This window comes from Globicephala melas, unplaced genomic scaffold (genome assembly GCF_963455315.2).
Source record: "Globicephala melas unplaced genomic scaffold, mGloMel1.2 SCAFFOLD_1019, whole genome shotgun sequence".
Lineage (NCBI taxonomy): Eukaryota > Metazoa > Chordata > Mammalia > Artiodactyla > Delphinidae > Globicephala > Globicephala melas.
In genome coordinates, this window is record NW_027208071.1 from 1 (window position 1) to 15,001 (window position 15,001).

The window sequence follows — 15,001 nt, forward strand, 5'->3', positions numbered from 1 at the left end:
ACGCCTTTATGTTTCGCGTCACCCACATTGAAAAAAGCCGAGATACCGTAGGTATCATTAAAATAATGCCAATACTCTAACTCGTAACCACATACGATCAGCACCCACAATATGATCATCTTGCGTTTCTGCAATCTCTTGAAAATTAAAGCCACGCAAAGATTGATTGCCCCCTAATCGGTAACCAAAATCTACGGGGATTTTCACGCCCTCACGACGAAATACACGTCCTAACCCTATCTTAAAAATCAAGGTGTCTTGACGAGCAATCGGATGCCAATATTGAGCTTTCATATCAAACTTTGAAAATAAGTCACCTGCAAAAGATTGATACCCAAGGCTTCCTGATAATTGAATCATATAACCACGACGCGGGTTATAATAATCATCTAAAGAACGATATAACCAATCGGCAGAAGAGATAAGCGTTGCCATGATATCGACTGGTTTATTCACGTCCTTGTTGCGAACATAATCAACCGAAGCAATCGTTCGCAGATTTAATGTATTTGTTTTTTGCAAAGTCTTTACGTGGTCATAATTTAACTGCCAACCGAAGGCAGCACGCAATAAATCATCGTCTTGAAAATGTTTACGATGAAATAAAACCCCTAACTTATTTTGAACCCCGTTTTTCCCAGGAAGAAAATAGAGATCATAGAAGTTTTTTTGTTCAAAAAAGTCAAGTGCAAGACCTGCCTCTAGATGCAATGGATAACCAAACAATACGTTTTGTTTGTACAGCAACTCCCTTTGAGATAGACCTGATTATCTACACTCAAAGATAATTCAAGAGAACGAGGTGCCACCTCTGACACTCGGACAATCAATGGAAGTGTCACTTCAGATTGTGTTACGTAAGGATTCTGAGCAACATATCGAGTGGCTTCTTGTGTCATCAATTCGTCTAAACCTGTCGTATCCAAAGCCGTTGTTGCCCCATCATACTCACCAATCCCCGAAGTATCGGGTAGAATCGTCACGCCACGGAACATACCGATATCTTGAAGCACCTGTTGCCACTTAAATAAGTCTTCACGACGATAAGGTTGACCAGGTTTATAATCCATATATTTATGAATAACATAATCAGGAACTCGATGAAGCCCCTCGATTTTAATATCACCCAACTTCACCCGTGGACCACTATAAATTACCCAATCTAAATCAACTGTTTGATTGGATTTATCCACATAGGCTTGCGTATACACATAATTAGCCAAATAAAAATCTTGAGAACGAACAGATTGTAAGACTTCTTCTTTTGTTTCTTCCCATTGATCGTTGATAAATTTATCCCCCGTTTTCAAAGACCATAAATCATTAAGATGATTACGACGCTGTTTAAATTCGGGCTGTGAATTGAGCCTAAAAAAGCATGACGAACGGTATCCACTTTAAATTGAGGACCTGGTTGGACAGATACTTGCCAAAATTCTCCCTCAAAATCTTCACCCACTTCAATAAACACGCGTAGCGTCAAAATAACCACTGGCTTGTAAAATCCCAAGCACACTTTCCTGAGCCTTGCGTCGAAGACGTTCAATCTCAAGGGAGTCATTTAACACGGCCTGTTTAACTAAGGTCCGTTCTGCTTTATCGATTTTTTTTAGTAGATGCGAAGGCAACCCCGACGGGTCGATGACGATCTCGGGTACTTTAATTGATGTAGCGGATTCTGGTGCCTTTACAGCCTCTGCCCATCACAGAAGTTGCACACAACAAACATAACAAGGGCCAGCAACGTTTCATTATTAATTTTAATTATAAAACAATATATTATAAAACATATCAGCGAATGAAAAAACACTGCTCAAAGCCAATTCTCATACGTGATTCACAATTCATTATTTTAACATAGACTACCGATGATAGGCCTCAAAAAAACGCTTAATTATGAAGTTTTTTCAAAAACAACTTGAGGTAGTTTCGAATTTAGATCTTGAGGTCGATTCGCGATCATAATCGCCAATCGACGAGCCATCAATTGATACTGTTTTGAAACTGGCGACTGCGAATCGACTGAGACCAAAGGCTCCCCCTTGTCCATCGATTCACGCAAAGATAAGGTGAGTGGAATTTGTCCCAATAGAGGAATTTGAGCTATTTTTGCCAATTGAACCCCACCCTCATGACCAAACAAATGAGAGAGGTGTCCACATTGAGGACATTGATAAGCCGCCATGTTTTCAATCAAACCCAAAATAGGTACTTGCACCTTATCAAACATTTGCATGGCTTTTTTGGCATCCATCAAGGCTAGGTCTTGAGGCGTGGTCACAATCACTGCACCGACTAAAGGTACTTTTTGACAAAGAGATAAGGCGATATCTCCTGTACCGGGGGGCATATCTACGATTAAATAATCTAAGTGTTCCCATTGTGTTAAAGAAATCAATTGCTCTAAGGCTTTCACCACCATCGCCCCTCGCCAAATGGCGGCTGATTGGTCTTGAATCATAAAACCAATGGAATTAGCATATACCCCATGATTCTGAGGAGGAATAATTTTATTTTCTGCATTAATCTGAGGACGTCCTGAACACCCCATCATGGTCGGCACACTGGGGCCATAGATATCCGCGTCCAAAATCCCGACGCGATGCCCCAGCTGTGACAACGCAATTGCTAGATTCATCGAAGTGGTGCTTTTCCCAACACCCCCCTTCCCCGATGCCACTGCCACTATATTTTTAATTTGAGGCAAAGGCTTTAATAATCTTTGCACTTCATGACTCACCACCCGTTCATCGAGAATAAACTCAACATCATCCACCCCTTGCTTCAATAAAAAATGCCGAATACCCTCTTGAATTTCTGTAGTTTGCCCATATCCTTTAAAACCAAAGGGCAATGTAATCTGTGCTTTATTTTTTGAAATTTTAATATGTTTTGATAAAATTCTCTGTAAAATAGGCAATTGAGTTTGTGGATCTTGATACGATTTAATCAAAGTCAACAAGTCATCCAACCATTCAATCTCAACAAGATGCTTGAATAATTTTTTTTTCATGGATACCTCTTATGCAAAAATTTCTATCTAATATATTTAAAATCATGGGAATGATCGGGATATTCATGATCACTTCCTTTCTAACAATCGGCTTTCTTCTGGTTGGTCTCGTAGGTGTTATTGCTTTAAAAATCAAATCATTATTTAAACGTGATTCTTTTTCTAGCAAAGAATATTTCCAAGGCAAAATCAAAACAGCCAGCTATACACGAGAAAACATGAGCGAACGATTTAACACCGCCTTTAATCAACGCTTAACTCGATTTCAAAACAAAAACCAAACATTTGACGTCTCAGACGGCGAATTTAAACAGGACTAATCAGCATGAATCAATGGATAGACATTATTTTAAAAAACGTCATCGACATTGTGTCGACCTTTATTTTTATCCGCATTTGGATGTGTCGCGCCAACGTCAGTATTTACAACCCCATCACACAATCGATTCTTAAATTAACCCACCCTATTGTATTACCACTCAACTCTGTGCTTCGAGTCCGTGGTCGCTATGAATGGGGGTCTATTTTCACCCTCTTTATCTTGCAACAACTCTATTTTACAATTGCGGCACTCTTTGGGCTTGAATTATACAGCGAATTTTTATTCATCTCACTTAAAGCCTTTTCTACTGTAGTGGTATTAAGTTTAGATGTTCTCTTATATTCCTGCATTATCTTTGCGGTACTGTCTTGGCTTAACCCGAATTCACCGCTTTATGGATTATTAGCTGAACTCATGACCCCCATCATGCGTCCGATTCAAAAATACTTCCCGTTTCTGACCGTCGGCGTCATTGATCTTTCACTCGTCGTCGTGATATTTATGATTACAAGCTTTAAACATCTGTTTACAATGAATATTTTTCCATTTATCGTGAAGACTATTTATGGTTTTTATATGTAATTCAAAGTATTGTCCCCACAAGTTCAGCAAACAGTCCGCCGAGTTCAAACAAGCCTTTAACTCTTATCGAATAAAAACTCAACAACTCCTCACCCATTGCCCCCTTTAAACTAGGGGGCTTTTGAATTTTTCTCCCAACACACACTAAGCAATACAAAGGAATCATTAAGCAAACGACCAATTGACCAACAGTCCCGCACCCATTAACCAAAAATAAATCACAGCACCTAATAATAGAGGTTTAAAACCCGCTTTTTTAATGGCACTGTAATGCGTTGTCAACCCTAAAGCCCCCATCGCCATCGACAAAAGGATCAAATCAAGTCGACGAATCCATACAATCCATTCGGGATGATTTTGAACCAGCGGTAATGAATTAACCCCGACCATCACAATAAATAAAATCGCAAACCAAGGAATTTGAATCGAAGAGGTGAGCGACGAATCGTTCGAACGGGCTTCTCCAGAAAAAGGATGTTTCACCACATAATAAGACAGAATTAAAAGTAACGGGGTCAACATCATGACTCGAATCATTTTAACAGTCACCCCAATAGCTTCAATATTAACGCCAGTATCTCCTCGCAATTGATATAAATCCTGCACAGAATGGCCGGCCGCAACCACTTGAGCTACTTCATGAATCGTTGACCCAATATAAATACCAAAGGCAGTTCCCCCCTGAGAAATACCTAAAGGATTAAACCAATAAATTATTGGATACAGAAAAATAGATATCGTACCAAACACCACTACGGTCGCAACTGCAACCGATACCCGATGAGACTCCCCCTTAACAATGGGTTCGGTTGCCATCACGGCGGCAGCACCACACACACTTGCTCCCGAAGCCATTAAATAGGCGGTTTTCATATCCATTTTAAATACATATTTAGCCAATAAAATGGTCAATAAAAAGGTAGAACTCAACATGAGCGTATCCACGAAGATAGCAGAAAGTCCTACATCAAACACTTGTTGGAATGTTAAATTAAATCCATACAAGATAATCCCAAAACGCAATAAACGCCCTTTGGAAAAATTGACCCCCTCAGCACAAGACGAGGCGTATCGAGGATAAAGCGTATTCCCCAATAATAAACCCACTAAAATGGCTAATGTAACCACAGAAAAACCTACACCTTTAAATACCCCTGTCCAGTCTAAAATAAACGCAATTCCGACGACAAAGGCGGTCACGGCAAGACCTAAAATCGACTGTTTTTTCATGCTAACCTCTATTAATTAACAAATTGTTTTAAACTGTCCTTTCTAAGGCAAACTGTCCTACACGCATTAAGGCATCTTTATAGACAGACTCAGGCAAACACGCTAAGGCGGCTTGTGCCAGTTTTACTTCTTGACGTGCTTTACCCATGGCATAATCCAATGCATCTGAAGATTGAATGACTTGAGCGACGGCTTCAAAATCGGCTTCCCCTGTTTTGATGGCATGACGAATCAAGGCTTGTTGTTCTACGGTTCCCACATCCAATAGGCGGATTAAAGGCAAAGTAGGCTTGCCCTCTTTAAGGTCGTCTCCCAAATTTTTCCCCAAACTGACACAATTCCCAGAATAGTCCAAGACATCATCCACCAATTGAAAAGCCGTCCCAATATGACGACCATAGGCTTTAACAGCCTCTTCGACGGGCTTTTCTACCTCTGCCAAAATCGCGGCAACCTGCGTTGCCACTTCAAACAATTTGGCCGTTTTATAACGAATCACCTGCATATAACGTGATTCTGTCACGTCAACATCATGCAGATTCATTAACTGAAGCACTTCTCCCTCCGCAATCACGGTCGTTGCCTGAGAGATAACCTGCATAATCCGCATAGACTCCACTTCAACCATCATTTCAAAAGAACGAGAATAAAGATAGTCCCCCACCAACACACTGGCCGCATTACCAAATGCGACATTGGCGGTCTCGCGCCCTCGACGTAAATCGGATTCGTCAACCACATCATCATGCAACAAAGTCGAGGTATGAATAAATTCAATCACGGCAGCCAATATGCGATGATGGTTGCCCTGATATCCGAGTGCGTTGGCCATTAAAATCAACAAGGTAGGTCTTAATCGTTTACCACCCGAACTAATAAGATAATCAGCAATAGCACGAATTAACGCCACCTCCGAATCAAGTCGTTTGTAAATTTCTGTATTTACCGCTTGCATGTCTTCTTCAATTAATGCAAGAATAGAGGATATCTTCATAAACTTTCCTATTTAACAGCCGATGAAACCCATTATTTATGCAACAGCAGGTATTTTAAAAAAATCAGATGGTCAACTGCTCATTGCGAAACGTCCAAAAAACAAAACTTGGGCAGGGTACTGGGAATTTCCGGGTGGGAAAATCGAAGTGGGCGAAACCCCGCTAGACGCCATCACAAGAGAACTTCAAGAGGAAATCAATATTCACATCGTTGAAGCCTCCCATTTGGTTGATATTCGACATGAATATCCAAAACAACAGGTGCTATTATCCGTGTTTGTGGTAACACAATGGCAAGGCGACTTAGCCCCCCTTGAAAACCAACAATTAAAATGGATTTCATGGTCTCAAGCCAATGCACTAGAACACTGTTTACCGACCGTCCATAAAATCCTAAATCACCTCAAATCATCTTTTTAATCGGCCACACTAAATGAAGAGCCACAGCCACAGGTTGTCACGGCGTTCGGATTACGAATCACAAATTGCGAACCTTCAATATCTTCTTTGTAGTCAATCTCTGCACCCACTAAATATTGATAGCTCATTGGATCGATTAACAATTCCACACCCTCTTTTTCGACAACAGTATCGTCTTCTGCTATGTCTTCATCAAAGGTAAATCCATATTGAAAACCTGAACAACCTCCCCCTTGCACAAACACTCGCAAACGCAAGTTAGGGTTACCCTCTTCATCAAGTAATTCTTTCACTTTATTAGCCGCAGCCTGAGAAAAAATAATCGGACAAGGGGGTGTGTCAAAATTCACTTCTTCTAGGATACTCATGGACGACTCCATTCATTAAGCCTTTTTCAAAAATTCAGATTTAAGCATGATTTGACCACAATCCACATTATGATCCCCACGAACAAGACGAATATTTTTAAATTTCGTCCCCTTCTTAATCACATCGGAAGAATTTTTTAATTTCAAATCCTTAATCACCAATACAGCATCTCCCTCAGATAAAAGATTGCCGTTACTGTCTTTCACGATTAATTGATCGTCGTCCTCTTGCGTCTCTTCAACAAGGTCAGATTCATTCCACTCATAAGCACACATCGGACATACAAATTGAATTGAATCGTGATAGGTATCCTCACAACCACACTGTGGACAAGGTAAATATTCCATACTTATTCCTTTTTAATACATGTTTATTGAACGGTTATTTTACGTGGTTTTTATAAAATTGTCTTGTTTATCTTCTTTTAAATCTAAAGCCGCCTTATACAAAACATCTTTAGGCAGACCCGTCAACTCACTGCATAAACGACTGGCTTCTCGTGTAGATAAATAATGAAGACATCGCTTCAAAACATCCAATACTTGAGAATCTAACGCCCCCTGCGTTTTTTTGAGCGGTTTAAGACGAATAACAAATTCCCCTTGCAAACGATGTGCATCTTCGGATAACCACGACACGAATTCAGATACAGCCATGGACGCGACTTGTTCGAAACGTTTGGTGAGTTCTCGGGCAACGACCACGATACGATGTGGTTCAAATACGGTTTGAAACGCCTTCGCAGTATCTAGCATACGATGAGGAGACTCATACATCAAAACGGAATAATCGACCCCGACATATTGAGATAAAAAATCAAGTCGTGCTTTCGATTTAGGGGGAACAAAGCCAGCAAAAAAGAATTGCGGGTTGAGCATTTCGTCAACCCCTGTAGCCATAAGCGCCGCAACCACCGCACTCGCTCCCGGTAAAGGAATGACGCGATATCCCGCGTCCAACACCGTCTGCACCGCTTTTGCCCCCGGATCACTCACACAAGGACAGCCCGCATCCGTCACCAAACCTACGCGTTCTCCACGAGAAAGCCGTTCAAGAATCGTTGCCGACATACTCGCCTCATTATGTTGATGATAGGCGATTAACGGTACTTTGATGCCATAATTCGACAATAATTGAGCTGTAACCCGCGTATCCTCTGCAGCCACGACGTCCATCAAGTCCAAGGCATAGGCAGCACGCCATGTTAAATCACCTAAATTCCCGATAGGAGTCGCAATCACGTACAAAGCCCCCGTAGGCCAATCTTGTTTTTCAAGCAACGATGTTAAAAAATCCTGCGACATAAATATCCCTTTTAAATAACTCCGCTAAATAATACGGATTATTATACCTGAACTCTATGACATCAGAACAAATGAAAAATCCTTATGCATTCGAGATCGCTTTAAAAAAACAAAAGAAGAAAAAGCCTTATCAGGCCAAATCCTCCCCCATCCGCCCCTATCAACTAGAAATCACACGAGGGAAAAAGGCGGAAGAACAGGCTTGTCGGTTTTTAAAAGAACAGGGACTCCTCTTTTTAGCTCGCAACATGGCGTGTCCATTCGGTGAAATCGACCTCCTCATGAAAGAGGGTGAGACCCTCGTAGTCATTGAAGTGCGACAACGTTCGTATCTCCGTTATGGACAAGCGATTGAAACCATCGATAACAAGAAACAAAACAAACTGATACGTTCTCTTGAGTACCTACTTCAACACATCGCCATTCATTTTTTTAACGGACACATCCCCAACTATCGATTTGATTTGGTCACACTGGATCAAGAACAGCTTCAGTGGACAAAAAACGTGATATTTATCAAGAAGAAAAGATGATTTGTAAAGAAACCAGATGATATATTATAATAATCCTCATGAAAAAACTTATGTTGTCTATCCGATCAAACCATTTTACAGATAGCAACCCTATAAAAACACAGAGGATCTATATGAAACGTCACACTCAATCATTAATAATGGGTCTTGTCTTGGCACTGGGACTCTCAGGTTGCACCACGGGTGCTATTATAGGAACAACTTTCGGTATCGCAGGAACAGCCACCGCAATTGGAACAACTGCGGTAGTAGCTTCTGATCGCCGTCCGATTCAAATTCAATTCAAAGATCGCCAAACGTCTAATCAGATTCAAAGAGCAGTCAACAGAGAATTTCCTCACTCACACATTGATTTAATCGTTTATAATCAACGTCTTTTATTGACTGGAGAAACCCCCGGTTCTGCTGAACGCAAAGCCATTGAATTGTTTGTCAAAAAGAACTCAGGAGAGCATATCAAGAAAGTGATTAATCAAATTGCGATCGGGGACAATGCGTCTTCTAATCAAAATGCCAAAGATGGATGGATTACAACAAAAGTACGTACCCACTTTACAACTAACCTCAAAATCCCAGAAAACTCCATTCAAATTGTCACTTCTCGCAATGAAGTTTATCTCATGGGACTCGTCACCTCAGACGAGGCAGATAGAGCAGCAAAAGTGGCTTCAAAAGTTCGTGGGGTGACACGGGTTATCAAAGTATTTGAAGAATACGTTCCAAAACACAAAAACCCTTAACTAACCCATCAAAACTCAAGACAGACGAGGGGTATGCCCTCGTCTTTGCATATGCCTTTGAAACAAAAAATCCAGAACCTTATATGGTCTGGATTTTTAATCCGGGGAATACGTCATCACATCAAGATAAAAATTTCTTCATCTTCTTCAACGCCGCCACCTCAATTTGTCGAATACGCTCGGCAGACACCCCATATTCCGCCGCCAACTCATGCAACGTCAAAGCATGTTCTTCTTCATCATTTAACCAACGAGATTCAATAATACGACGAGAACGAGGGTCTAATTGTTCCAAAGCAGCTGATAAACCATCGGTTGCCAACTCTGTACGAGATTGTGCTTCCAAATAGGTATCAGGTTCATATACCTCGGGTCCTGATAAATAATACACAGGAGCATTCACTTGTTCAGATGATTCGGACTGTGGCAAATCAAAGGAGGTATCTGAACCCGTCATCCGAACTTCCATTTCAACTACGTCTTCTGGACGAACATTTAATTTATCTGCAATCCCTTGAATATTTTCAAGACTCAAATTTTGTCCATCGGGACGAAGACTACGTAAGTTAAAGAAAAGTTTACGTTGTGCTTTGGTTGTCGCTATACGAACTAAACGCCAGTTACGGATAATATATTCATGAATCTCGGCCTTAATCCAATGCACAGCAAACGAAACAAGACGCACACCACGATCCACATCAAACCGCTTTACGGCTTTCATCAAGCCAATCGTTCCCTCTTGAATTAAATCAGCATGAGGCAATCCATAACCTAAATATTGACGAGAAATTGACACCACAAGACGCAAGTGTGACAAGACCAACTCTCGAGCTGCCTCTACATCACCCTGTTTTAATCGGCGTCCTAACTCTTGCTCTCGATCAAACGACAACATGGGAATACGTTGAACCGCGGAAATATACGCTTCAATCGTTCCCAAAGCCCCTGGATTCGCGAGCAAGTGTTCTTGTGAAAGTGTCAATTCATTTGACATGTAATATCCCTGAAAAAATAGGGTAAATATTATAGCACACTTAATACCCTATTTGTTAACTGTAAGTTATTGAGTGTACTCTTTAATTCAAAAACATTCAACCCATCAAAAGAAGTAAAAACCCACTAAGCAAACAATGGATCAACATCTAATATACATTTCAAAGAAGTTTTATGCGTTTCCAAATAACCCTGCACATAATTTAAATAGCGTCTCAATACCCGACGATCGGTCGACTCAAACAAAATATTCGCCCGTTCAATACGATTAACCCTCACAATGTGTGCTGGCACGGGTTCATGAACTCGAACACCCTCAGCCACCCCCTGCAAAGACTGTTTTAAATCCGTTAAAAAGGCAAGACAATCCGATAATCGTTTCCCTTGCACATGTAAAAGAGCCTGATAGGCAAAGGGAGGTAATTCTACCTGATAACGTTCATTTAACACCTGATCACAAAAGCCCAAATAATCCTGATGTTTTAAAAACTCATAAACTGGATGCGTTGGAAATGCCGTTTGAATAAACACCCGACCTGCCTCCCCTGCTCGTCCCGCACGTCCCGCCACCTGCATTAATTGAGAAAACAAATGTTCGGTACTCCGAAAATGCGGTGCCATCAACAAAGTATCTGAGTTTAAGACGACAACCAGCCCAACCCGTTTAAAATCATGTCCTTTAGTAATCATCTGTGTACCGACCAGTATGTCGTAATGACCCGCATGAAAATCATCCAACAAGGTCTGAACATCTTTTTTCCTTGGTGTATTGTCCGTATCTAAGCGTGCTAATCGATAATGTGCAAATTGTTGTGAGAAATAATGTTCTAAACGTTGCGTCCCCATACCCATCGGTTGCAAATCCTGCTCCCCGCAATCAGGACAGGATCTCATCACTTCCCATCCGACGCCACAATGATGACAAAGTAAGACGGATTGCCCCCTCTCATGGTGCAAAACAGTATTCACGGAACAATAATGACAAGTACTCACCCAACGGCAATTAGGACAAAACAAAATTGGGGCATAACCGCGACGATTCAAAAACACCAAAACCTGCCGTTTTTGATCTAAGGTTTCTTGAATTGCGGTTAAAATCTCGGGAGAAATCATCTGCCCGTTGACCTCCCCCCATGAGACCAGATGCACTTTGGGCAATTCCAATCCTTGAACTCGTGTAGGCAAGGATAATAACTGATCTCGTCCATCTTCTACTCGATTCCAACTTTCCATTGAGGGAGTGGCTGACCCTAAAACAATAGGGATATCGCATTGTTGCGCCCGCCATAAAGCCAAATCACGAGCATGATATCTCACACCCTCTTGCTGTTTATAGGAGACATCATGTTCTTCATCGACCACAATCAACCCCAGACGGGGTAAAGGCGTAAACACGGATAAACGTGTCCCAAGAATAACTTTAGCTTCTCCACGTTGTGCGGCAACCCAGGCTTTTAAACGTTGAACAGGCGTCATGACACTATGTAAGACGACCACCTCTTGTTCAGATAAATCATGAGCAAAAAACTCACGAACACGTCGTTCGAAAGGATCGGTTAAATTAATTTCAGGCACCAGGAACAACACTTGACGCCCTTGACTCACCCAATGTTTTGCCAAATGCAAATACACTAAAGTTTTACCAGAGCCTGTCACCCCATGCAGTAAAAAACGATGAAAGCCTTGTTGGTCTAGCACCTGCTGAATCACCCTTTGTTGATCGGGATTCGGTTGAATTTTTTGGGGGGGTGTTTTTAAAACGGATTTTGTTTTTTTAGGTAATTTTAAACGCGCCAATGGCCACTGTGCCTTAGGCTTATTCTCATAAGAGCGACTAGACTTTAACACAGGAGGCAATAAAGCGAATAGCACTTCCCCCAAAGGTTGAAAATAATAATTAGAGGCAAAACGTGCTAATTCTATATCGACAGACGATAAAAGAGGGATTTCATCCAATACTGAAATCACGGGTTTTAATTCAAAGTCGTACGTCGCTTCCACACAACCAGAACGTAACACAACCCCAACCATTACACGATGATGAAATGACACCAACACACGCACTCCCGCAGGAAGTGGATGCGAGATGGAATAAGTAAACAGCTGATTTAAAGGAACTTCTAAAGCGACCTCGACAAAATACATTCAAATCCCCTCAATAAGAATATATTTATCATAACAAAAAATACCTAACTTAAATAAAAAATCAGTAGCTATGGGGATATCTGATGAACCCTACACAAGGTCAAGGTTCATCTAAGTCCTTTATGACAATCCGTTCTCCACCTCAGCCGAAGAATCCCCCCAATATTTATCTAACAACATGGCGGCACTCACATCACCTGTCACATTCACCGTGGTTGCAACAGCGTCTGTAATTGTTCCCAATAAAATCATCAAAGGAATACTCACTTCAGGAAATCCAAATGCTGCAATAATAAATAACTCACCAACATACCCTCCCGTTGGAATCGCACCAATCACCATTGAAGTTAAGACGGCAACAACGATAGCGGTTAAAAGCAACCAAGGTTCAAACAGATTAATATTGAGTACAGAACATACAAATGCGATTTTTAAAATCTGAGTCATGGCTGCTCCCTCTTTATGCAAATTCGCCCCCAAAGGAATGCATAGATCATTAATACGATCACTGACTCCAACTTGAGAAGTGGCGACCCTATTCGCAGGGATAGAACCCGCAGAAGAACACGTACCGAGTGCGGTTAAAGTAGGAACTAAAATCACCTGCCAATAACGTCTAATCCCTTGCACCCCTCCTGCAAGCCACGCCATCACAGAGTTTGCCACCACATAATACACCACACTGGCCAAAATAAAGATAATCACGGCACGCGACAAAGAACCCGTTACTTCATGACCATATTCACCCATTAAGGTGGCGAAAAACGAGCCCAAACCCAAAGGGGCTAAATACATCACATAAGAAATCATTTTGAGAATGGCTTGTGTCATCACATAAAATCCATGCACCACAGGTTGAGCCATGTTCCCTAAACGATTTAAAGCAATCCCCAAAGCCACGGAAAAAATAATCAAGGCCATCAGGTGTTTGCGAGAAAATAACAAATAAAAATCCGATACAGTTAACATAGAAACGATAGAGGCATCCCCACCAAACGCTTCATTACCTCGATTCAAAACAATCTCACTGCCTTTGGCAGGATCAAACAATCCCATTACCAACAACATATATACGGAGGCAATAATGGTCGTTACCAAAAACACCCCCATCATCCCCAATAAAAGACGACCCAATGCTTGGGAATGTTGCATACTCCCAATCGATGATACGATAGAACATAATACCAGTGGGACGACGGTACAATACAACAGATGAATAAATAAATCGGCCATGGGTTTAACAACCAAAGCGTCTGTCCCGAAATATAGACCAGCCATCGAACCAATGACCATCGCCAACAATAAAATAATTGAGCTTCTATAATTTTTAATAATACTCACTTTACCCTCCTAAAAGAAAAACCTCTTGTTAATTCCCGCATCTTTCCAACACGAGACAACAAGAGGTGGAATTATACACACATTCTCTCTCGATTTTAAGTCCTAATCCCTAGATTGAAAATGTTTTAAAAGTCGCTGATAATCAGGGGAGTGTTCCAAGACAGAATGCCCTGCTCGAATTAATAGATCGACCTCCTCTTTCTCTAGCGAATAGGCGGTTCGAATCTTCAACGCTTTTTTATTGAGCTCAGGATTATTTTTTTCAAAATCTGCAAGATTTAAAACAATCAAATGGAACTTCACATCAGGGGCTAAACGACGTCGAATAGACTCAGGCAATTTATTTAAATAAGTCGACCAATGCAACTGAATATCTTGCAAACGATCCAATGTATGATATGTTTTTGAATTAATTCGATTTTTAACAAACACATCACGTAGATCTTTCCATTTTAAAATATCCCCTCTTTGAGAAATATCAGCAGGGATAGCACCCATCCCGTTAATAACAAGCAATACAATATCTTTTGTCTGATTAGCAAAACGCAACGGAGATGGTACTTCCCCCCGATCCCATTGATCAATTAATGTCTGCACGCCTAAATTATCCACGACTCCACCATCAGACAAATGAATATAAGGTCTTTTCTTGTGTTGATATTGCAATTTTGATAATTTCCAATCCTGAACGGCTTGATGATAAACGGGGATACGGCGATAGGCCTTCAACATTTGATTTGAAACATCACATTCATCCCCGTAGTTATTAAAGACAAGGGGATTAAATACCAAAGGAACAGCAGAGGACGTCGCCACAGCCGTTGAAAGTGGCACATCATCTAATGGAGAACAAATTAAATTAAACTGATCGGCAGAAAACTCAAACGGAGTAACCCGGCGAATATCCGTTCCTATTACCGTTAAATGAGCGTAAGAATGCTCGCGTAAGTCCTTAAACGTTTTCCCTTGAAATAGTCGGTCAAAACCCGTCGTCATCACGTGAACTCGACCATA

At 41.1% G+C, this 15,001-nt stretch overlaps 4 protein-coding genes across 4 annotated transcripts; 2 read left to right on the plus strand and 2 right to left on the minus strand.

Moving 5' to 3' along the window:
* Positions 1-5,175: 5,175 nt before the first annotated feature.
* LOC132596649 (octaprenyl diphosphate synthase-like) lies at positions 5,176-6,102 on the minus strand. Its single transcript, XM_060293441.1, has one exon. The coding sequence runs from the start codon at positions 6,100-6,102 to the stop codon at positions 5,176-5,178; it is 927 nt and encodes a 308-aa protein (XP_060149424.1).
* Positions 6,103-7,317: 1,215 nt separating this feature from the next.
* Positions 7,318-8,235, minus strand: LOC132596651 (ribosomal RNA small subunit methyltransferase I-like). Its single transcript, XM_060293444.1, has one exon. The coding sequence runs from the start codon at positions 8,233-8,235 to the stop codon at positions 7,318-7,320; it is 918 nt and encodes a 305-aa protein (XP_060149427.1).
* A 56-nt stretch (positions 8,236-8,291) lies between these two features.
* LOC132596652 (UPF0102 protein mma_0204-like) lies at positions 8,292-8,768 on the plus strand. The gene has a single exon (XM_060293445.1). It carries the CDS (start codon positions 8,292-8,294, stop codon positions 8,766-8,768), a length of 477 nt encoding a protein of 158 aa, XP_060149428.1.
* A 140-nt stretch (positions 8,769-8,908) lies between these two features.
* On the plus strand, positions 8,909-9,508 carry LOC132596653 (outer membrane lipoprotein DolP-like). The gene has a single exon (XM_060293446.1). The coding sequence runs from the start codon at positions 8,909-8,911 to the stop codon at positions 9,506-9,508; it is 600 nt and encodes a 199-aa protein (XP_060149429.1).
* Positions 9,509-15,001: the final 5,493 nt, after the last annotated feature.

Excerpts from the sequence above, each read along its gene's own strand:
- LOC132596649 (XM_060293441.1), bottom strand. The coding sequence starts at position 6,102 with ATGCAAGCGGTAAATACAGAAATTTACAAACGACTTGATTCGGAGGTG.
- LOC132596651 (XM_060293444.1), bottom strand. The coding sequence starts at position 8,235 with ATGTCGCAGGATTTTTTAACATCGTTGCTTGAAAAACAAGATTGGCCT.
- LOC132596652 (XM_060293445.1), top strand. The coding sequence starts at position 8,292 with ATGACATCAGAACAAATGAAAAATCCTTATGCATTCGAGATCGCTTTA.
- LOC132596653 (XM_060293446.1), top strand. The coding sequence starts at position 8,909 with ATGGGTCTTGTCTTGGCACTGGGACTCTCAGGTTGCACCACGGGTGCT.